Genomic DNA, 21,880 nt, shown 5'->3' with positions numbered 1-21,880 from the left:
TCGTCGGATGTGGCAGGACTTGCAAACTATTACAGACAACAAAGGGAAGAACAGCCGAGAGCTGCCCAATGACACGAGCCAACCAGACAAGCTAAATAACTTCTATGCTCGCTTTGAGGCAAGAAACACTGAAACATGCATGAGAGCATCAGCTGTTCCGGACGACTGTGTGATCACGCTCTCCACAGCCGATATGAGTAAGACCTTTAAACAGGTCAACATTCACAGGATCAGATGGATTACCAGGACATGTACTCCGAGCATGCGCTGACCAACTGGCAAGTGTCTTCACTGGCATTTTCAACCTCTCCCTGTCTGAGTCTGTAATACCAACATGTTTCAAGCAGACCACTATAGTCCCTGTACCTAAGAACACTAAGATAATCTGCCTAAATGACTACCGACCCGTAGCACTCACGTCTGTAGCCATGAAATGCTTTGAAAGGCTGGTCATGGCTCACATCAACACCATTATCACAGAAACCCTAGACCTACTCCAATTTGCATACCGTACCAACAGATCCATAGATGATGCAATCTCTATTGCACTCCACACTGCCCTTTCCCACCTAGACAAAAGAAACACCTATGTGAGATTGCTATTTATTGACTACAGCTCAGCGTTCAACACCATAATGCCCTCAAAGCTCATCACTAAGCTAAGGAACCTGGGACTTAACACCTCCCTCTGCAACTGGATCCTGGACTTCCTGACGGGCCGCCCCCAGGTGGTAAGGGTAGGTAACAACACATCCGCCACGCTGATCCTCAACACGGGGGCCCCTCAGGGGTGCGTACTCAGTCCCCTCCTGTACTCCCTGTTCAGTCATGACTGCACAGCCAGGCACAACTCCAACACCATCATTAAGTTTGCTGATGACACAACAGTGATGAGACAGCCTATAGGGAGAAGGTCAGAGACCTGACCGTGTGGTGCAAGGACAACAACCTCTCCCTCAATGTGATCAAGACAAAGGAGATGATTGTGGACTACAGGAAAAGGAGGACCGAGCACGCCCCCATTCTCATTGACGGGGCTGTAGTGAAGCAGGTTGAGAGCTTCAAGTTCCTTGGTGTCCACATCACCAACAAACTAACATGGTCCAAGCACACCAAGACAGTTGTGAAGAGGGCACAACAAAACTGGAGACTGAAAAGATTTGGCATGAGTCGTCAGATCCTCAAAAGGTTTTACAGCTGCACCGTTGAGAGCATCCTGATGGGTTGGTATGGCAACTGCTCGGCCTCCAACCGCAAGGCACTACAAAGGGTAGTGCGTATGGCCCAGATCGTCACTGGGGCCAAGCTTCCTGCCATCTAGGACCTCTATACCAGGCGGTGTCAGAGGAAGGCCCTAAAAATTGTCAAAGACTCCAGCCACCCTAGTCATAGACTGTTCTCTCTGCTACCGCACGGCAAACTCTACCTACATGTACATAATTACCTCAGTTACCTTGACACCAGTGCCCCTCGGACATTGACACATTGAGTCTGTACTGGTACCCACTGTATATAGCCCCGCTATTGTTATATACTGTTGCTCTTTAATTATTTGTTATTCTTATCTTAAATTTTTAGGGATTTTCTTAAAACTGCATTGTTGGTTAAGGGCTTGGAAATAAGCATTTCACAGTAAGGTTGTATACCTGTTGTATTCCGCGCATGTGACAAATACGATTTGATTTGATTTACCTTTATTAAGGTATCTGTGACCAACAGATGCATGTCTCTATTCCCAGTCATGTGAAATCCATAGATGATTTCCTTATGAACTGTAACTGAGTAAAATCTTTGAAATTGTTGCATGTTGTGTTTATACTTTTGTTTAGTATAGAATTAGTATTTGACACAACTTTGCAAATCCAGCCAAAATGTTAATATTAATATGAAATTAGATGAGAATACCTTTCAGACATTACATTTTCATTTATTTTTGCCTTGGAAATTCATATTTTCTAACAGCTAAAATTATGTTTAGAAAGAAATACAGAACACCCATTAGCCTTCAAATGTGGTGTATTCTAAGGAATTACCTATTCAAATCTTTATTTCACTGTCTTTATATACTATCTGATCAAGCAGACAGGAGATAGGAATCATATGTCCTGTTTTTTCTGTTCTCACAAGCACTGCAAAACAACCAATAAAAACGCAGCTCTCGTTTTATGTAGGCTGCAGCCTATAAAAACGGCATCTTCCTCCTCGTTTTCAGTCTTCACACGAACCCCATGGCATGTCAGCTTTAACATGCTATTGAAGTTGGCTGGTTAAGCTAATCTAAAAAAGTATATAAGTAGGGACAATGCAACCCGAATCTTTATTGATGGGTGCTGGAACTTCCATGGCCGTCACTTCGCATTGGAAATCGAATGAGATGCTCAATTGGTCTATGGTTACCCAGGGAAACGCCACGGCGCTTGGTGATATGGAGATGCCTGGGAACTCGCGTTCGCATTATGGACAATTCTCTCCGTCTACCTCCGTGTTATTGGCCGTGCTCATGACGCTTCTTGTCTTCGCCACTGTGCTAGGCAACGCGCTTGTAATACTAGCCTTTGCGGTGGAGAAAAGTTTGCGAACTCAAGGGAACTTTTTCTTTTTGAATTTGGCCATAGCCGATTTACTCGTTGGTGAGTGCGTAAATGTATTGTGTGAGCAAGTGCATCGTGTGCCATTGTTGTAAAGGTATACATACTGTTGTGCATGATTCATAAGCTACTGCTACCCATACATATTTTCTCTCTGTACTGTTCTATATTGCCAAAATATTTGAAAACGCGTTTCAAATGCGTGCTTAATAGTCGTGCGTAAAATGTGTGTTCCATCCCACCCGCAGGAGGCTTTTGTATTCCGGTTTATATCCCCTATGTCATTACCGGCGAGTGGAGACTCGGACGAGGTCTTTGCAAGATATGGCTGGTGGTGGACTATACTTTATGCACTGCATCAGTGTTCAACATCGTCCTGATCAGCTTCGACAGATTTATATCTGTCACACAAGCGGTGAGAAAACATTTACGCATGATTATCCTTTCCTGCAGCGGGTTTCATTTTCAACTGTCTGCTAGTGATATGGAAGTAATGAAATGTAAAGCCATATCAAAAATTCGAATTGAAAGGTTTTCTTTAGTGCACCAAGAACCGTGTGTACACTCCATTTCAATAATGCCACCATTCCTTTCTTTCTGTATCAGGTGAGCTACAGGTGTCAGAAAGGTGTGACCCGGGAGGCTGTTCTGAAGATGATGAGCGTATGGCTGGCTGCTTTCCTACTCTATGGGCCAGCGATCATTATCTGGGAGTACATTGCTGGTAGTAGCGTGGTGCCCGACAAAGAGTGCCACGCTGAGTTTTACTTCAACTGGTATTTCTTGATGACAGCATCCACTGTAGAGTTTTTCACCCCCTTTGTTACTGTCATGTATTTCAATATCAGCATCTACATCAACATCAGGAGGCGGAACCAGGTGAGAGATGAGCAGCCTGTCGAGGGGCCTGGGGACTGTGAGATGGAGGCCCTCAAAGCTGGAGTTCAGCATGTATTCTTCGTCAGACCAGTGGAAGGTGAAGCCCAAAGGATCCCAGACAATGCTGCCAGGTTAGGAGGTATTCTATCTACTGCTAAAGTGTCAGCAGTAACTGGGAACAGCAACCATGAGACAAGTAAGGACGGCACGATTCTGGACCTTCCTCCACTGCAAGTGGGCGATGTGGTCCAGCATTCCAGGAGGACGCGGTTTCAGTCAGCGGAGCACTCGTTCAGTAAACAGTGCAGCCGATCTGAAGTAGCTGCCAGTCGTTTTCGCCTCTCAAAGGACAAGAAGGTCGCCAAGTCCCTGGCAGTGATTGTGTGTGTGTTTGGCCTGTGCTGGGCTCCCTACACACTGTTAATGATCATCCGTGCAGCGTGCCATGCCCAATGTGTCCAGCACTACCTGTATGAAATCTCCTTCTGGCTACTGTGGGTCAACTCTTCCATCAACCCTGTCCTTTACCCGCTGTGTCATACCAGCTTCCGAAAGGCTTTCAGAAAACTGCTTTGTACCACCAAGATTAAAATTCAGCCACAGTATATGGAACAAATGTATTAAGCATGACCAAATTGCACTGACAACTATGGCCTTGTTCTGACAGTTTTTTAAAATCAGTTGTCTCATGATAGTGTAGGTGGACAGGTCGTATGAGTGTTGCACAACACTGGGTACAGATGGTCACCATGAATATTGTTTTGTATTTCTGTGTAGCATGTGGTTGTTTGCAGATCTTACACAGTGTATTAGTTATCTTTACAACAAATGTAATGTCTGTTTTATGTTGAACAATAAATACATGCAGAAGCTCACCTCCAATATGTTTATTACCCTGGCATCTACCTTAGACTTCAGGCAACATTGTTCAAAACCTTTTTGCAAAAACACAACCTTATGTACCACATACAGTATGTTAGCCTTTATATATAGGCAGCAAAGTGTCGCTAAATGGCAAAGAAAAATATGTTTTCAGCTGTGATTGTTATTCCTTTGGCCATCGAGAGACTGTCTCCATTGAACAGTCACCTAGCGACGGATGAAATAAAACTGAATAACAGCCGTAGTCAGTAGATAGCGAATTGGACCTCATTTGTTAAGCATGAGTCACAACCTTGACCATCCACACCAAACTAAATAGTAGAAAACACCAAAAGTGTTTCTAAAAATATAACCTTGTTTGTCTTTGATGAAAGGATGACCATTCTGTAAACAAATGTCGATCCATTCACTAACGTGTTGTTTCTCCCCTCATTTGCACTTCAGTGCACCAACTCAGTATTAATTCAAAACCAGAGGCTAGATACCTGCAGCATAACAGAAGAAGTACACCAAGTTATAGACATGTAGGGTTAATATCAATTTATTTATTTGTGCAAACGACATGATATTGATATTTATTCTATTTTTGCTGATTTACAAGTAGCTCATACATACAATAGATAGGGTTCAGAATCCAGAAGACAACGAGATGAATAGAACCCACCCCCAGCAGAGATCTTTTAATCGATGTGGACATCTAAGAAATTAAGGTTAGCTGCCACTTTAGTAGCGCCAGTGACAAAGGGGTATCATACACATCCGTTCCTCCTACCACTCATTGAGATATCCAGAGCAGGTCTATGCAAAAGCATGCACCAACACACGCCGTTTAACTCTCTACAAATGGCTGCCAACCACAGAAGTAAGGCCGCAACCAAAAAAAAGAAAAGCTCAAGCTAAATGAGTGAAGCCGTTGAGGAGAGAGAGGGCAAAGGAAAATCTACAGCCGACTGCCCAGGTGTTAGTCCGTGGAGGAGAAGGGGTTGTTGGGTCACAGCGTTAGGTCAATGGGATAACTCTCCCCCAGTACGACCTAGTAATGACGCGACATAAAAGCAGGCAATTTCTTTCGTTTGCATGACCATGAAATCGTGATGACGTACAGACAGAGGAGATGAGTAGGGTTCAAAGTTTAAACATGAGCTTCCACTGGCTATATCTTCGCCTTCTGAGGGTGACGACGGACAACAGAAATGGTCAAATATGATGGAATGACAACACGCAGGAAGTGCAAGGCAAACTGCAGCCTGTACACCATGTATTCTCAAAAGCAACACCTGTAAATGCAACACCTTATGCTAAAAATGGTAACATGAAATAAAGTGAGAGGAGAAAAGGATAGAAAGAAAGAGAGAGAGAGAGAGATGGAAGGCAGGTGTTGTTGGTGGGGTTGGCATTTTTCCCAATGGATGGAATACCCTGGTGTGAGTGTACGTGTGTCTGTGTGTGTAAATATATATAGATATTTATAAGTGTAGCGAGCCCTACAGCACCAGGCCCTCATAAGCAGGCCCCTCGGCCTCCGGCGACTCTCTCTGCAGACGCAGGTGCTCCAGTGTGTTGTGGAAGTGTTTGTTGATCTGCTCCGTCTCCTCGCTGGCCTCCAGGTTTGGCAGGTCCTCTCGGATCTTCTGGATCAGCTGGTTCAGAACCTGGACCGTCACCTACAGGGGATCAAGACATCTCATGATTTCAAATAATCATTTCAAATAGGTTGAAATTAGTGAGAAGAAAAAAAAGTGTGTATTACCTACTGTAACTATACATAAATATACTCAGTTATAAGACAAAAGTTATATAATGATTTAGGGGGGGGAAATTGTTAGTGTCTCAAGTTGTCCTGACTATGGAACCCCTGTTCTCAGTCCCTGGAGGCCTAGTACCCTCTCTAGCTGTTAAGAAGAACCCCCTGTAAGACACCCCCCCGTATGTCTGGGGAGAGTGGGTAGGTGAGCTGTAGCCTCCTGTCCTTCCCTCCTTGCTGCGCTGGTAAATAACCACCAAAGAGTGGGTGTCCCCTTGGTGTCCTAGCAAGTCCCAACACTGTTCCAATAAACTCAGAGAACACGGGAGATTGGATGGCTTCACTCCAGGCAGCTCAGTGTGACCGTCTGCACTTGAAGTACGTCGAAGACGTCAGGATTTCATAATGCAGGCCTGGTTCTGAAAAAGCATGTCAGTGGTAGTATAGACGTGGTAGTATAGACGAGGAGGACAAAAGGGAAGAAATGCGCACATACCGCATCATTCTCTCTTTCGTAGAAACAGACGTATCTGTTCAGGATCTCAATGAAGAGCTGCACTTGCAGTGACGGGTCCATGCACTGGTTGGCGATTTTCAGGGCCTTCTTTAAGCACTCCATCACCCTCTTCCCGTCAAGAATCTGAGGACAAAGACGGTGGTGTAAAACTCTTCTACCACACATTCACACACACGCCACCTGTGATGAAGAGGAAGTTGAAACTCTGAATATAAATATAGAACAAAAGAGAACCTCTTACTGCATTTCCAGCGCTTCAATACTCTGATTATGTGTCATTATACGCAAGCAACCTTAGAATTACCACCCTGCTTGTCATTTTCTTCTTTTTTTACATCTCATCAGAGCAGAAGACAAAGCAAGGCAATCAAGCTCAATACTTGGTTACTAGACTGTTCCTGCATGTCCTGTTACTATGGTGACACCATCTTTAGAACTGCACTGTATTTTACACAATAATTATATATTTCTCCTCTTTGTGATCACAACCCCCACCTCCTCTCCATTCTTTTCAGTGTTGCGTCCGGACCAGAAGAGGTGTGCACAGATGCTGACGGCCCGACACTGGTCTGGCTTCTTGAGCAGTTTGGAGGCAGCGAGCGCACACTGCGTCCTCAGAGGCTCGTGGTTCTCCTCGCTGAAGCATTTTGTTCTCTCAAACGTGCCGATGATCAGCGTGATGGCTGCTAGCTGAGCCTTGGAGTCGCTGATCTCATCCTCATACAGGGAGAAGGCCTGGGGGGGGGGGGGCAGTCGTCAGTGTTGTGTTTCTCAGAGAAAACAGATATAGAACAATTCCTGACTGTGAAATCAGTGGATCAATGCTGCCAACACAGGGCACAAGTAAACCTAAGGCGAAGAGGGGCAGTGACCTCCTTCCTCCAATATTTAACACTCAACCCATTTTGTCCCTTGTACCTGTGACATAAACTCGTAGGCCACAGTCTCGTGGTTCTCGAAGCCAATCTCTCCTGCGGCCAGCGCCCCCTGTAGGAAGAGTCTGAGGGGCAGCTCAGCCAGCTCAGCCTTGATCAGAGCACTGATGGTTTGGTGGGCAAACGAGAAGATCTTCTGGCACTTCTTCTCCCATTTATCATCCTGTGGGACGTGTTCAACAAAGAGGAAACAGTTAAAATCCACCTTCCTGTTTATCATAAATCTTCCTCTTCATAACTTCGTAAAAAAAATAATAATATGTATACTGAACAAAAATATAAACGCAACAATTACAAAGATTTTACTGAGTTACAGTTCATAGAAGGAAATCAGTCAATTTAAATAAATTACGCCCTAATCTATGGATTTCACATGACTGGGCAGGGGGAGCATCCATTGGTAGGCCTGGGAGGGCATAGGCCCACCCACTTGGGAGCCAGGTCCACCCACTGGGGAGCCAGGCCCAGCCAATCAGAATGAGTTTTTCCCCACAAAAAGGCTATATTACAGACAGAAATACTCCTCAGCATCCCCCCTCCCCGACGATCCCACAGGTGAAGAAGCCGGATGGGGAGGTCCTGGGCTGGCGTGGTAACACGTGGTCTGAGGTTGTGAGGCCAGTTGGATGTACTGCCAAATTCTCTAAAACAACATTGGGGGCATCGGGGCGGCAGCGTAGCCTAGTGGTTAGAGCGTTGGACTAGTAACCGAAAGGTTGTAAGTTCAAATCCCCGAGCTGACAAGGTACAAATCTGTCGTTCTGCCCCTGAACAAGGCCGTCATTGAAAATAAGAATTTGTTCTTAACTGACTAGTTAAATATAGGTAAATAATAGTAGAGAAATTAACATTCAATTATCTTGCAACAGCTCTGTTGGACATTCCTGCAGTCAGCATGCCAATTGCACGCTCCCTCAAAACGTGAAACATCTATGTGTGACAAAACTGCACATTGTGACCTTTTATTGTAATGATCACGCTGTTTAATCAACTTCTTTATATCTCACACCTGTCAGGTGGATGGATTATCTAGGCAAAGGAGAAATGCTCACTAACAGGGACGTAAATAAATTTGTGCACAACACTTGAGAGAAACGTTTTGTGTGTTTGGAACATTTCTGGGATCTTCCATTTCAGCTAATGAAAAATGGGACCAACGCTTTACACGTTGGGTTTATATTGTTGTTCAGTATAGTTACGGTAACGGTTACGTGACGTACTGATGAAGAGTTCTCTTTGTAGCGGAAAGCCAGCTGATATGCAGCAAACACCAGCGGTGGAAGAGTGTAGCGAATCCTCTGGTTGCCCCCAGCACCAAAGTGCTTCCTGGCTGTATTCAGGATCTGAAGAACATGACGGAGCCCTCCATTAACATATGCCATGAAACACATCTCACATCTGACGGAATTCAACTGTATGGGAAGCAAAGCTTACCAGATACTGTTGGTCGGGGTCATCGGAAAGCAGCAGATGAATGAAGCGACCCACAAGGCTCTGCTCCTCAGCAAAGTCCTCTGGGTCTGGGTCTTCAGCGGGCTGGTCTGGCTGGTCCTGGATCAGTGTCGACACCAGGGTCAGGATGGCATCCACCTTGAGGGAGAGAGAAAGTGTTGCTTCAGCAGTGAGATATTTACAGTGCTTTCAGAAAGTATTCACACACCTTGACTTTTTCCACATATTGTTGTTACAGCCTGAAATAATGGATAAAGTTGACATTGTGTCACTGGCATACACACAATACCCCATAATGTAAAAGTGTACTTTTGTTTTTAGATTTTTTTAAAAACAAATTAATAAAAAGTTTAACTGTCTTGAGTCAATAAGTATTCAACTCCAGTTGCCGGAAAATAAGGAAATCGCTCAGGGATTTCACCATGAGACCAATGGGGACTTTAAAACAGTTACAGTTTAATTGCTGTGATAGGAGAAAACTGAGGATGGATCAACAACATTGTAGTTACTCCAGAATACTAATCTATATGACAGAGCGAAAAGGAAGCCTGTACAGAATACAAATATTCCAAAACATGCATTCTGTTTGCAATAAGGCACTAAAGTAATCCTGCTAAAAATGTGGCAAAGAAATGCACTTTTGGTCCTGAATACAAAGTGTTATGTTTGGGGCAAATGCAACACAACACATCACTGAGTACCACTCTTCACATTTTCAAGCATGGTGGAGGCTGCATCATGTTATGGGTATGCTTGTCATCAGAACAGACTAGGAAGTTATTTAGGATTTAAAAAAATAACGTAATAGAGCCAAGCACAGGCAAAATCCTAGAGGATAATCTGGTTCAGTCTGACAGACACTGGAAGAAAAATTCACCTTTAAGCAGGAAAATAACCTAAAAACCCATGGCCAAATCTACACTGGAGTTGCTTACCAAGAAGAGTGGCCTAGTTACAGTTTTGCCAAATTGGCTTGAAACTCTATGGCAAGACTTGAAAATGATTGTCTAGCAACATTCAACAAAAAACTTGACAGAGCTTGAAGAACTGTAAAATTAATTTATAAAATAAATAAATTAACTAAATATGGGCAAATACTGTTAAATCCAGGTATGCAAAGCTCTTAGATACTTTCCCCAAAACACTCACAGCTGTAATCGCTGCCAAAGGTGATTCTAAAATGTATTGACTCAGGGGGTTGAATACTTACCTAATCAAGAAATGAGTGCTTAATTTTTATTTTACAAATTTCACCTTTACACTTTGACATTACAGAGTATTGTGTGGACTGTTGACAAAAAATACCATTAAATAAATAAATCAATCCCACTTTGTAACATACCAAAATGTGTAAAAAGGGGTGTAAATACTTTGAAGGCACTGTATCATCAATAAGCTTTCTTGAGCAGACTGGAAAGGGCTAATAGCGGCAAAAAATAAATAAAAATAAAATAAAATCGACAGACTGCAAGTATATTGTAATAGAGTAGAAGTTATATCGTGGTCAATAAGGTATGGGGGTGAAGATAGTTATATAAGTTAGGGGGGGAAAGGCTTTTAAAAAGGCCTCTTATGGCATTACTGGGAAATCAATGTTCTCCTGGAGTCCCACTAAGAGCTCTCTTAGAAAAGACTGGTGCTCTGAATCATTGTTCACACTGACCTTTTCCAACTTGAAAAGTTAGAAAAGGTTATTATGACTTTAACAGCCAATATCTTGAAGAGAATTGATGAAAATAAGTAGCCAGACTGCATTGAAGTATTCAATACAAAGAGCCTTTTGTTCATGCTTACCTAAACAAAGTAAGGTGAAAAGAGCCCAACAACAAGAAAACACTTATGAGAAAGTACACAGCTCAATGTGCAAAAATATAAGTAAGTAGCACGTGTTTGTGTGTACAATGCCGGTCAAAAGTTTGGACAAACCTACTCAATCAAGGTTTTTTTTTAAAAAATAGTATCATTTTCTACATTGTAGAATAATAGTGAAGACATCAAAACTATGAAATAACATCTGGAATAATGTAGCAAACAAAGAAAGTGTTAAACAAATAAAAAAATATATTTAGATGAGATTCTTCAAAGTAGCCACCCTTAGCCTTGACAGCTTTGCACACTCTTGGCATTTTCTCAACCAGCTTCATGAGGTAGTCACCTGGAATGCATTTCAATTAACAGGTGTGGCTTGTTAAAAGTTAATTTGTGGAATTTCTTTCCTTCTTAATGCATTTGAGCCAATCAGTAGTGTTGTGACAAGGTAGGGGTGGTATACAGAAGATAGGGCTATTTGGTAAAAGACCAAGTCCATATTATGGCAAGAACAGCTCAAATAAGCAAAGAGAAATGACAGTCCATCATTACTTTAAGACATGAAGGTCAGTCAATCTGAAAAATTGCAGCCCAAATAAATGCTTCAGAGTTCAAGTAACAGACATCTCAACATCAACCGTTCAGAGGAGACTGCGTGAATCAGGCCTCATGGTCGAATTGCTGAAAATAAACCACTAAAGGACACCAATAAGAAGAAGAGACTTACTTGGGCCAAGAAACACAAGCAATGGACATTAGACCGGTGGAAATCTGTCTATGGGCTGATGAGTCCAAATTTGAGATTTTTGGTTCCAACCGCCGTGTTTTTGAGAGACGCAGAGTAGGTGAACGGATTATCTCCGCATGTGTGGTTCCCACCGAGAAGCATGGAGGTGGTGGTGTGATGCTGCTTTGCTGGTGATGCTGTCAGTGATTTATTTAGAATTCAAGGCACACTTCACCAGCATGGCTACTACAGCATTCTGCAGTGATACGCCATCCCATCTGGTTTGCGCTTAGTGGGACTATCATTTGTTTTTCAACAGGACAATGACCCAACACACACCTCCAGGCTGCGTAAGGGCTATTTGACCAAGAAGGAGAGTGATGGAGTGCTGCATCAGATGACCTGGCCCCCACAATCACCTGACCTCAACCCAATGAAGATGGTTTGGGATGAGTTGGACCGCAGAGTGAAGGAAAAGCAGCCAACAAGTGCTCAGCATAAGTGGGAACTCCTTGTTGGACTGTTGGAAAAGCATTCCTCATGAAGCTGGTTGAGAGAATGCCAAAATTGTGCAAAGCTGTCATCATGGCAAAGGGTGGCTACTTCGAAGAATCTCAAATATATTTTGATTCGTTTACACTTTTTTTCATTACTACATTGTTCCATTTGTTATTTCATAGCTGATGTCTTCACGATTATTCTACAATGTGGAAAATAGTAAAAATAAAGAAAAACCCTGGAATGAGTAGGTGTCTCCAAACGTTTGACTGGTACTGTATGTGTGCATGTGCGTTGGTGTGTGTGTACTGACCTGCTCCTGGGATATAATGGTGGTGTTGTAGTCCAGAGTGTTGCTCAGAACGTAACAGCTCATGCTTTTGCGGGACTCATAATCAAAGTACTCGAAGAGTGGAGGGAAGTGCTTGAGCTGCAGAACAGTCAGAATGTTGTTGTAGGTGTCCACTGGGATCTTCAGCAGCCTAGTCAACTCTTTCGAGACCGCGCTACTGGTTGCAATGCTTTGAAAGGGGGGAGACAATAGAGTTCAGAATGAAAATACTGAAGTAGCTACAGCCGTTTCCTTTGTCAGCTATTTATGAAAATTGGGAAATAGCTCAGTGCTTTCTGTGGTGGTGGGGCAAGACAGCAGAAAATAGGAGCATTGCGCCGTGATTGGCTCAGTGTTCTGTCACTCATGGGGACACTACATAATCGCCAAGTTTAATTCCTTAGTAAGGGTAGACATCCAAAATGTCAGACCTTTGGGTCCTGCCATAGAGTTATATTACAAGTGCCCTTCCAAGAAGGCTCAAGGTCATCAGTCACAGATAAAATGACGTCAAATGACGTTATATGTACTGTAGCTTTGATTGGACTGATCATGTCAACATCTTACTTCAAAGTATTTGCTAGCAGTCATCATGAATCAAGTCGACAATCTACTGGCAAATCATTTTTAATCCTTGTCATATGAGGAGAAATAATGAAGAGAAATTATAGATAAAATGTATCGGTGCTCATCAGCCATAAATATTACACAAGTTGGAAATTGCAAATTCAACAATGAGTGGTTTGTAAGGAATCAGTGGCTAACTGCAAGCATTGCAAAGCAACCACTAGCCTGCTATTCAATGGCGTGGCTGTGTTTTGTGTCTCCCCCCCCCCCCCCCAGGTTAGGGGAGGGTTTGGCCGGCAGGGATGTTCTTCTCCCATCGTGCTCTAGCGACTCCTGTGGCGGGTCGGGCGCATGCACGCAGACACGGTTGCCAGGTGTACAGTGTTTCCTCCGACACATTGGTGTGGCTGGCTTCCGAGTTAAGCGGGCATTGTGTCAAGAAGCAGTGCGGCTTGGTTGGGTTGTGTTTCGGAGGACGCACGGCTCTCGACCTTCGCCTCTCCAGAGTCCGTACGGGAGTTGCAGTGATGAGACATGACTGTAACTACCAATTGGATACCACGAAATTGGGGAGAAAAAGGGGCAATTTTCTTTTAAACAAAAAAGCCAGGTGTAGCAGTGGTAAGGTGTTGGGACAGCTTGATGTAGGCCCTAACAGTACCGTTTGTCACTGTTATAGCGCAGTTCATGTATTGTTTAGTGGCTTCACATATTTATTTTTTTGCCCCACCAAGATTCACATGTTAAAATCGCGACTGTGCAAGATACTACAGAATAGGTAGAAATTTGAAAGCTTTAGTACTTCCAAAAAGCCTCGGACTCATAGGAGTAGGCTATAGTAAACTAATCAGGAGTCGCATTAGAGTTCAGAAATCTGCATTTTCAAAACGCAGACCATGAACAAAAAAAGAAATCACAGGTGATTTATATTGAAAGTCAACAGTAATTATTTGCTTCAACAGAGTGATCAGGGGTGTGCAACTATTGTTTTCCTTCACAGATACTACATTAGTGCAACATATTTGGCAGAAAATAGCTTCATTTTCATCAGACAACAGAAGTGGAACACTATTTGGTGTAAAAAAGCAAGGTATTTTTTGCAAAAACCATGCATGGCCATCACATTTCTAATGTTTATCGTAGAAAAGTAGGCTACACCGAGAAAGGTACAGTTGAAGTCGGAGGTTTACATACAACTTATCCAAATACATTTAAACGCAGTTTCACAATTCCCTGTCTTAGGTCAGTTAGGATCACCACTTTATTTTAAGAATGTTAAATGTCAAAATAGTAGAGAGAATGATTTATTTCAGCTTTTATTTCTTTCATCACATTCCCAGTGGGTCAGAAGTTTACATACCAAATACTAATTGAGTGTAACATTGCCTTTAAACTGTTTAACTTGGGTCAAACGTGTCAGGTAGCCTTCCACAAGCTTCCCACAATAAGTTGGGTGAATTTTGGCCCATTCCTCCTGACAAAGCTGGAGTAACTGAGTCAGGTTTGAAGGCCTCCTTGCTCGCACACTTTTTCAGTTCTGCCCACACATTTTCTATAGGATTGAGATCAGGGTTTTGTGATGGCCGCTCCAGTACCTTGACTTTGTTGTCCTTAAGCCATTTTACTACCATTTTGGAAGTATGCGTGAGGTCATTGTCCATTTGGAAGACCCATTTGCGACCAAGCTTTCACTTCCTTACTGATGTCTTGAGTTGCTTCAATATATCCACACAATTTTCCTTCCTCATGCCATCTACTTTGTGAAGTGCACCAGTCCCTCCTGCAGCAAAGCACCCCCACAACATGATGCTGCCACCCTCGTGCTTTACAGTGAGGATGGTGTTCTTCGGCTTGCAGGCACCCCCCTTTTTCCTCCAAACATAACGATGGTCATTATGGCCAAACAGTTCTATTTTTGTTTCATCAGACCAGAGGACATTTCTCCAAAAAGAACGATCTTTATCCCCATGTGCAGTTGCAAACCATAGTCTGGCTTTCTTTATGGCGGTTTTGGAGCAGTGGCTTCTTCCTTGCTTTTTGCTTTACTGTGGATATAGATACTTTTGTACCTGTTCCGCCAACAACTTCACAAGGTTCTTTGCTGTTGTTCTGTGATTGATTTGCACTTTTCGCACCAAAGTACGTTCATTTCTAGGAGACAGAACGTGTCTCCTTCCTGAGCGGTATGACAGCTGCGTGGTCCCATGGTGTTCATACTTGCGTACTATTGTTTGTACAGATGAACGTGATACCTTCAGGCGTTTGGAAATTGCTCCCAAGGATGAGCCAGACTTCTGGAGGTCTCCAATTCTTTTTCTGATGTCATGGCTGATTTCTTTTGATTTTCCCATGATGTCAAGCAAAGAGGCACTGAGTTTGAAGGTAGGCTTTGAAATACATCCACAGGTACACCTCCAATTGACTCAAATGATGTCAATTAGCCTATCAGAAGCTTCTAAAGCCATGACATTTTCTGGAATTTTCCAAGCTGTTTAAAGGCACAGTCAACTTAGTGTATGTAAACTTCTGACCCACTGTAATTGTAAACAATTGTTGAAAAATGTACTTGTGTCATGCAAAGTAGATGTCTTAACCGACTTACCACAACTATAGTTTGTTAACAAGAAATTTGTGGAGTGATTGAAAAACGAGTTTCAATGACTCAAGCCTAAGTGTATGTAAACTTCTGACTTCAACTGTAGCTACACATCAGTCAGAGCCCTGTCTGCTGCCAGAATGCCCATTCATGAATACTCAAAGTGGAGAAGTGCAACTAACGTACAAAATGAGTCTGATGACGAGCTGAAATTACAATAAGTAGCATTTTAGATCTGCGTTTATAAAACGCAGCAAGATATTTCTTATGCGTTTTATCTTTTTTTTCTGCATTACGCAAACCCTGCTAATATAATTTCCATGAACGTATATCTTTGGTCTGATGAATTCCTCTACCAAACAAAGGAGAAGCAGAACTATCCTGATGATCAACTATGTAACACTGAGACAGGGACATGGTAGTGCTCTTACTGCTCCAGGTTGAGCTTATTGAAGATCTCCACTGTGCTCTCCAACACCTTGTCCACATAGTCCACCCGGTCAGGGTAGCACTTCATTGCCAGGTTGATGAGGGACACCTGTAGTGAGACCACATCCTCCGAAGGCATGTCCTGGCGGGACTGGAGGGAAAACACGAAATACAAAATATGTAATAACATATAATGTAGCCTACTTCAGTTTAATTACTTAAACTTAAGCATACATCAAGGTCATGAGATTGAGTCAATGAGAGAAAAACTAGATCTCAATTTTGTGCCTGAATTTGTCAATGGAGCGAGAGATAGAAATTTCCCTGCAGATATTGATAACAACCAAATTAATGGGTAAATTAATTGCCAAGAGAGGAAAAAGAATTATAGAATAAAGCCTTTCTCCATCGCTTGCCTGTATAACTGTGGCTACTTGTTGGGAAAAAATATCAAACAATTTGATTTCAGCAGGGATTCCAGGTCCATCTTCTCGGTGAGCAAACAAAGCCAGTCTAAAACAAAGAAGATAAATCACGTCAGTGGGTTTCAATACAATACCAAGGAAAATGGAAAATTGCAATCCTGTGTGTAGTGTACTGCTTGAACTGAAATCATATGTAGCGGAGTTTACATCACCTGTCAATGAGAGCGATGATGATGTTTTTGACATTGACGTGCTGATGCAGGTCGGCACAGGAACGAAGGAATAGGTTCAGTGTCTGAAGGTGGAACTCATCAGGGAAAACCTGTTATAGAAGAGGAGAGCCAGGCCATATGTGATGAATCAGTAATAGTTCCTGCGTATGCATTTCCTACTACAGACCTTGACACAATGACAAACTGGAAACAGTAGTTACCTGAATGATGCACTCCATGAGATATTCTTGAGCCAGGGAATCTCTGCAGTTTACAACCTGTTCTAGGACACCGGACAGCACAATCTGGGGAGAGAAATAACCCAAATACAATGTAACACAATGGGCATCCTCTCTAGATATAAGGGACTTAAGTATTTGTTTATTTTCTGCACGTTGTAACACATATTCAACGTAATATTTTATCCAATGCTGCATCCCTCTTTGCCAAACATAATTTCTAAGGTAAAGTAGATATAATAGCAGAAATAAAACATCAAGAGGTGCTCAGGGTTAAACCTGTTGGGGACCCTTTTGAGATAGGATCCCGTTAACGGGATTGCTTGACAAGATAGCATGGCGCGAAATTCAAAACAGCAAAAATCTAATAATTTCAATTTCTCAAATATACAACTATTTTACACCATTTTAAAGATACACTTCTCCTTAATGTAACCACTTTACAGCGAAAGCAAAACATTAGATTATGTTAGGAGTACAAAGACAAAAATAATCACACAGCCATTTTCCAAGCAAGCATATATGTCAATAAAACCCAAAACACAGCTAAATGCAGCACTAACCTTTGATGATCTTCATCAGATGACACTCCTAGGACATTATGTTATACAATACATGTGTGTTTTGTTCGATAAAGTTCATATTTATATCCAAAAACAGCATTTTACATTGGCGCGTGACGTTCAGAAAATGTCAGAAAATGTTTAGCCTCCAGAACTACCGGTGAATGAGCACAAATATTACAGAGATACTCATCATAAACGTTGACAAAATACCTAACAATTATTTTAAGAATTATAGATAGACTACTCCTGGATGCAAACGCTGTGTCAGATTTAAAAATAGCTTTACGGAGAAAGCACATTTTTCAATATTCTGAGTACATAGCTCAGCCATCACGGCTAGCTATTCAGACACCCGCCAAGTTTGGGGCAACATAAATTCAGAATTAGTACTAGAAATATTGTATTACCTTTGCTGATCTTCGTCAGAATGCACTCCCAGGACTGCTACTTCCACAAGAAAATGTTGTTTTTGTTCCAAATAATCCATATTTATGTCCAAATACCTCCGTTTTGTTTGTGCGTTTAGAGCACTATCCAAAGGAATAACACACGAGCGCGGAACCAGAGACGAAAAGTCAAAATGTTCCATTACCGTACTTAGAAGCATGTCAAACGCTGATTAAAATCAATCTTTATGGTATTTTTCCTCGTAGAAAAGCGATAATATTCCAACCGGACAAGAGCGTATTCATTTCAGAAGAAAAATAAGGAAAGGTGCGCTCACGTGACCGTGCATTTCCAATCCCTTTGTCCTCCAGCAGTCCACTCAGTAACTGAGCTCCTATATTCTGCCCGGTTACTGGATACGTATGAAACAACTTTCGGAGGGCTTTTGACAGCCAATGGAAGCCTTAGGAAGTGCAACGTGACCCCTAAGTATTTGTAGTTTCTCTAGGGATTCAAAAGTAGAACTAAAGTTCTCAGACCTTACACTTCCTGGTTGAAATTTTCTCAGGTTTTTGCCTGCCATATGAGTTCTGTTATACTCACAGACACCATTCAAACAGTTTTAGAATCTTCAGAGTGTTTTCTATCCAAATCTACTAATAATGTGCATATTCTATTTCCTGGGCAAGAGTAGTAACCAGTTTACATTGGGTACATTTTTCATCCGGCCGTGAAAATACTGCCCCCTAGCCCCAAGAGTTAAGAACCCCTCTCGGAGCTTGACAAGGATCGTCTTCTCTTGTCTCCACGCCCTCAGATAGACAACCGACAAAGGCTAAACCCTACATAATTCTACAGGTGCTCTTTATTCTAGAACAGTACATGATGTGTTCCTATGCTCCCTTGCATGGCATGATTCTCTCAATTCAAGTACATGAATTCATTTGCAAGCCAATATCTGAAAAGTGGCAAATAAAAAAGCATACTGATTCATATTAACTACACAGTCTTCAAGCCAGTTTCAGATGAATCATACATTAGCATTCAGATTTAATGTCAAGTGTTCCATTGTACATGCAAATGTGCAGCTCTAGACATCGATATATATAGGCAGACATGTAAACACAAACCTGTTTATACTTTTCAACGTTGACCCCCTCCAGCTGGCTGAGTCGAACCAGGTTGGTCCCAACCAGGATGCGCAGCTCCTGCCTCTCCTTCTCCCTCTTCTCCCTGTCTCGGCTGTGGCCCTGGTGCTGCATGCGCACCCACAGCTTATTCATCTCAGCAAAATTCAGCAGCACAAAGTCAATGGAGTCGTTAATGTCTCCCGTCATCGCATCCTCCCCCCTGGAAAGACAGAGACGAGGACCAAAGGTTCTGCCTCGTTAACTGGAGTAAGACATATCAAAAGGAAGTAAATCAAAAGGAAGCCTTTTCATTAAATCAATAACTCTATGGTCACATTTAAACCTTCTGGGATGATTGATAAACAATGAGCTCAAATCTCTTTCAATCAGAGGACGGACACAACGTAATGAGAAGGTCTGATTAACACACTGAGGCCTGGATTGCGAGTGGGAATCGGTCGATGAGAATGAGTGAGGGGCAGCTCAGGGGGGGGAGCCCAGTGAGGAGAGACAGAGAATCTCAATTGCGTCCTCTTTTTCCTCACCTCCTCAAAACCCATTGGATGAGAAAACCAGAGGTCCTTCCTTCCAAAGGGTTTCGTGAAGGTGGCAAGGCGAGAGGACGCAAGGGGTATGCAATTGAGATTCTCCCTATGTTCTTACTCTAGCTGCTCCCCGTCGTCAGGCAAGATGTTGCGGGTGCACTGCAGCAGGTAGTTTCTGAGGAACAGGCCTCTCAGCGGGTGCTGCACCCCCCGACACATCTCCACCAGGTCCTTCAGGATGTCCTTACGCGACTGAGGGAAGGAGCGGACATACACCACCCCCACAGTGATCAGCAGGTAACTGGGAGAGGAGAGGAGGGGGGGGTCATTACTTGTTCTGTTTCCTATACCTCTAGGGTCAAGCTCCTTCAACTGGTTCACACTGCCTAAAGAGGGCATTGTTGTCACATGATTGATCATATGTACAAGTAGGCTAGTCCAAGAGAACATGTGAGGCTTTCCATTTACACTTATTCACCATCTGAAACGATCATTAGGATGCTTGAGTACTCACAGTCTGGGGATGATGTTCCCTGCATATTGTACCAGCTCATAGAGGTCAGCCACCTTCCTGCCTTTGGCAAACTCATCTGTCAGGTACACCTCCAGGTAGTGGAGCTCGTCAGAGATGGCCATGTCTGCACTCAGAATTAGGGACTCATAGCACAATTGTAAACAACACCAAACATGGACTTGCCTAGAACAGTCAAATGATCTGGAGAATGTGGAGTGCATTTTTTTTATGTCTAGACCAGAGATCCATAGGTTGCAGCAGGTTAAAGGATACAGAGTTCATAGTAGCTCTTTGGCGATAACATGGAGGTCCTGAGTTCGCCCAGCATGTTAGATGCATGTTTCAATGCATCCATCAGCTTGTTCTTGTCCTACAGATGGAAGTGTCAATCAAACAAGTCAAGTAACAAGTCAATGAGTATACAGTACAGTTAGTTTAATATCTGATACACTCCTCCAAAATATGCTGTAATGTAACTTGTGGCTCAGAAACACTGTCTCTCACATACACTGATGAGGGTCAGAGAACACAATACATATGTGCTATATTGTTAACAGAAAAGAGAAGGAAATCAAAAGGGACCCGCACAGGAGGAAATAGGCAGATCTTACCAGGCAACGCTTCATCTGAAATGACTGGACCTTGACAGCCTGCACAGCTTCATCAAGTAGCTTTTCCTGCTCGTCCTGGGGTGACTGCTGTGTGGTAGGCTGAAAGACAGCACACAGAAGCTCAGAGGAATGCCATGCATGTTACTCTGACATACTCCACCATTATAGCTACAGTGGTCCATAGTTATCCTAATGTCAGCACTCTGGATTGCCTAAGATTAGAAATGGTGAAGAAAATGTCACATGCCTCATCAATAGTGTAATAGGTGTAGACTACAAGCTAGCACTGAGTCAACGGACTATCATCAAGTGGTTAGCTACTGATTCGTATGCACTGTTCACACTAACCATGTTCATTTCTAGCATCACCAGAATGAATGATCAATGACTGACGGCTGTTGGCTAACCTTCGTTATTGAACTAGATAGCTAACGTTAGTTGTGGTGGCCAGGTTTGTATATTTGGACCTCTCTGTCACGGATAACCAATCGAGTTTAGCTAGTTAGTTAGTTACATATGCTAAGTTATATCGATATTTTCTTTGATCATTACTAGCTACGTTAGTTAGCTAGATAGCTAACTGGCTAACGCGTCTAGACATTTCATGAAAATACTAGCTAACAAACTGCACTCCTTTGACTTTGTGAAATTCGTGTCTTAAAAGTAAGAGATTAAACAAATCGACCATAAGAGTTGCTAGACATGAATGAATCGGGTCGATTCTTCAAAAATGAAATAGGTTGACAGTTAGCCTACAGCCTTAGCCAGCTACTAGCTAGCAGGTAGCTATCTGGCTTTTAACTAGGCCGTAGCTAACTAGCACCACCCACAATTTGAGTCTGTTTTCGAGTCTCAGTCTCAGCCATACAGCAATTACAAAAAAACAATACCGAAAATGAATGACTCACATAGGAGGTTAGGATGGATAATAATCACAAGTGTAAAGTGTAGCTATACTTGCATTTTCACTTACCATGATTATCAAGTTTGTATCAGCAAACTGGTAGCTAACCCTGAAATCGTTTCCCAGTCATGTGACTGCTACCGATCCACCAGCTACCCAGTTTCGACAAGTTACCACAGATACAAAGTCAAAATTGTCTATGTCGTAAAAAAATTATGAAAACAACACTTTTCTTTTTGGTCTTAATTTAAAGATAGGGTTTGGCATTGACTGTGGTTAAGGTTGAGGTTAGGATTAGGTTTATAATCAGCTTTTAAGAAGATAAATTGTATACATGGGCGGGGTTTATGACTTTGTGGCTTTAATAACTAGTGAAGACCCCGCTTCCCTTTC

General features: G+C 42.6%; 2 protein-coding genes across 6 annotated transcripts; one reads left to right on the top strand and one right to left on the bottom strand.

The window, feature by feature from the left end:
• The first annotated feature begins 2,231 nt into the window (after positions 1-2,231).
• Positions 2,232-4,349, top strand: LOC115167430 (histamine H3 receptor). 3 transcript variants are annotated; one of them, XM_029721845.1, is made up of 4 exons: positions 2,232-2,630; positions 2,837-3,003; positions 3,195-3,301; positions 3,455-4,349. In XM_029721845.1, exons 1-4 carry the CDS (start codon positions 2,303-2,305, stop codon positions 4,089-4,091), a joined length of 1,239 nt encoding a protein of 412 aa, XP_029577705.1. In that variant the 5' UTR covers positions 2,232-2,302; the 3' UTR covers positions 4,092-4,349. The 3 variants fall into 3 exon arrangements, with proteins under 3 accessions (XP_029577705.1, XP_029577704.1, XP_029577702.1); XM_029721844.1 differs by having other exon boundaries at positions 3,195-3,364; XM_029721842.1 differs by having other exon boundaries at positions 3,195-4,349.
• Positions 4,350-4,874: 525 nt separating this feature from the next.
• Positions 4,875-21,716, bottom strand: LOC115167429 (vacuolar protein sorting-associated protein 35). Of its 3 annotated transcripts, none has more exons than XM_029721839.1 (17): positions 21,557-21,716; positions 20,584-20,682; positions 20,246-20,342; positions 19,973-20,096; positions 19,577-19,759; positions 18,914-19,133; positions 16,813-16,896; positions 16,592-16,701; positions 16,371-16,467; positions 15,957-16,105; positions 12,345-12,552; positions 8,980-9,135; positions 8,766-8,888; positions 7,529-7,708; positions 7,106-7,345; positions 6,590-6,733; positions 4,875-6,013 (listed from the first exon to the last, which is right to left on the bottom strand). In XM_029721839.1, exons 1-17 carry the CDS (start codon positions 21,557-21,559, stop codon positions 5,834-5,836), a joined length of 2,397 nt encoding a protein of 798 aa, XP_029577699.1. In that variant the 5' UTR covers positions 21,560-21,716; the 3' UTR covers positions 4,875-5,833. The 3 variants fall into 3 exon arrangements, with proteins under 3 accessions (XP_029577699.1, XP_029577700.1, XP_029577701.1); XM_029721840.1 differs by having other exon boundaries at positions 20,584-20,670; XM_029721841.1 differs by having other exon boundaries at positions 20,584-20,667.
• Positions 21,717-21,880: the final 164 nt, after the last annotated feature.

This window comes from Salmo trutta, chromosome 29 (assembly GCF_901001165.1).
Source record: "Salmo trutta chromosome 29, fSalTru1.1, whole genome shotgun sequence".
Classification (NCBI taxonomy): domain Eukaryota; kingdom Metazoa; phylum Chordata; class Actinopteri; order Salmoniformes; family Salmonidae; genus Salmo; species Salmo trutta.
Note: the sequence above shows the minus strand (reverse complement) of the source record. Positions and strands in the feature narration are given on the sequence as shown.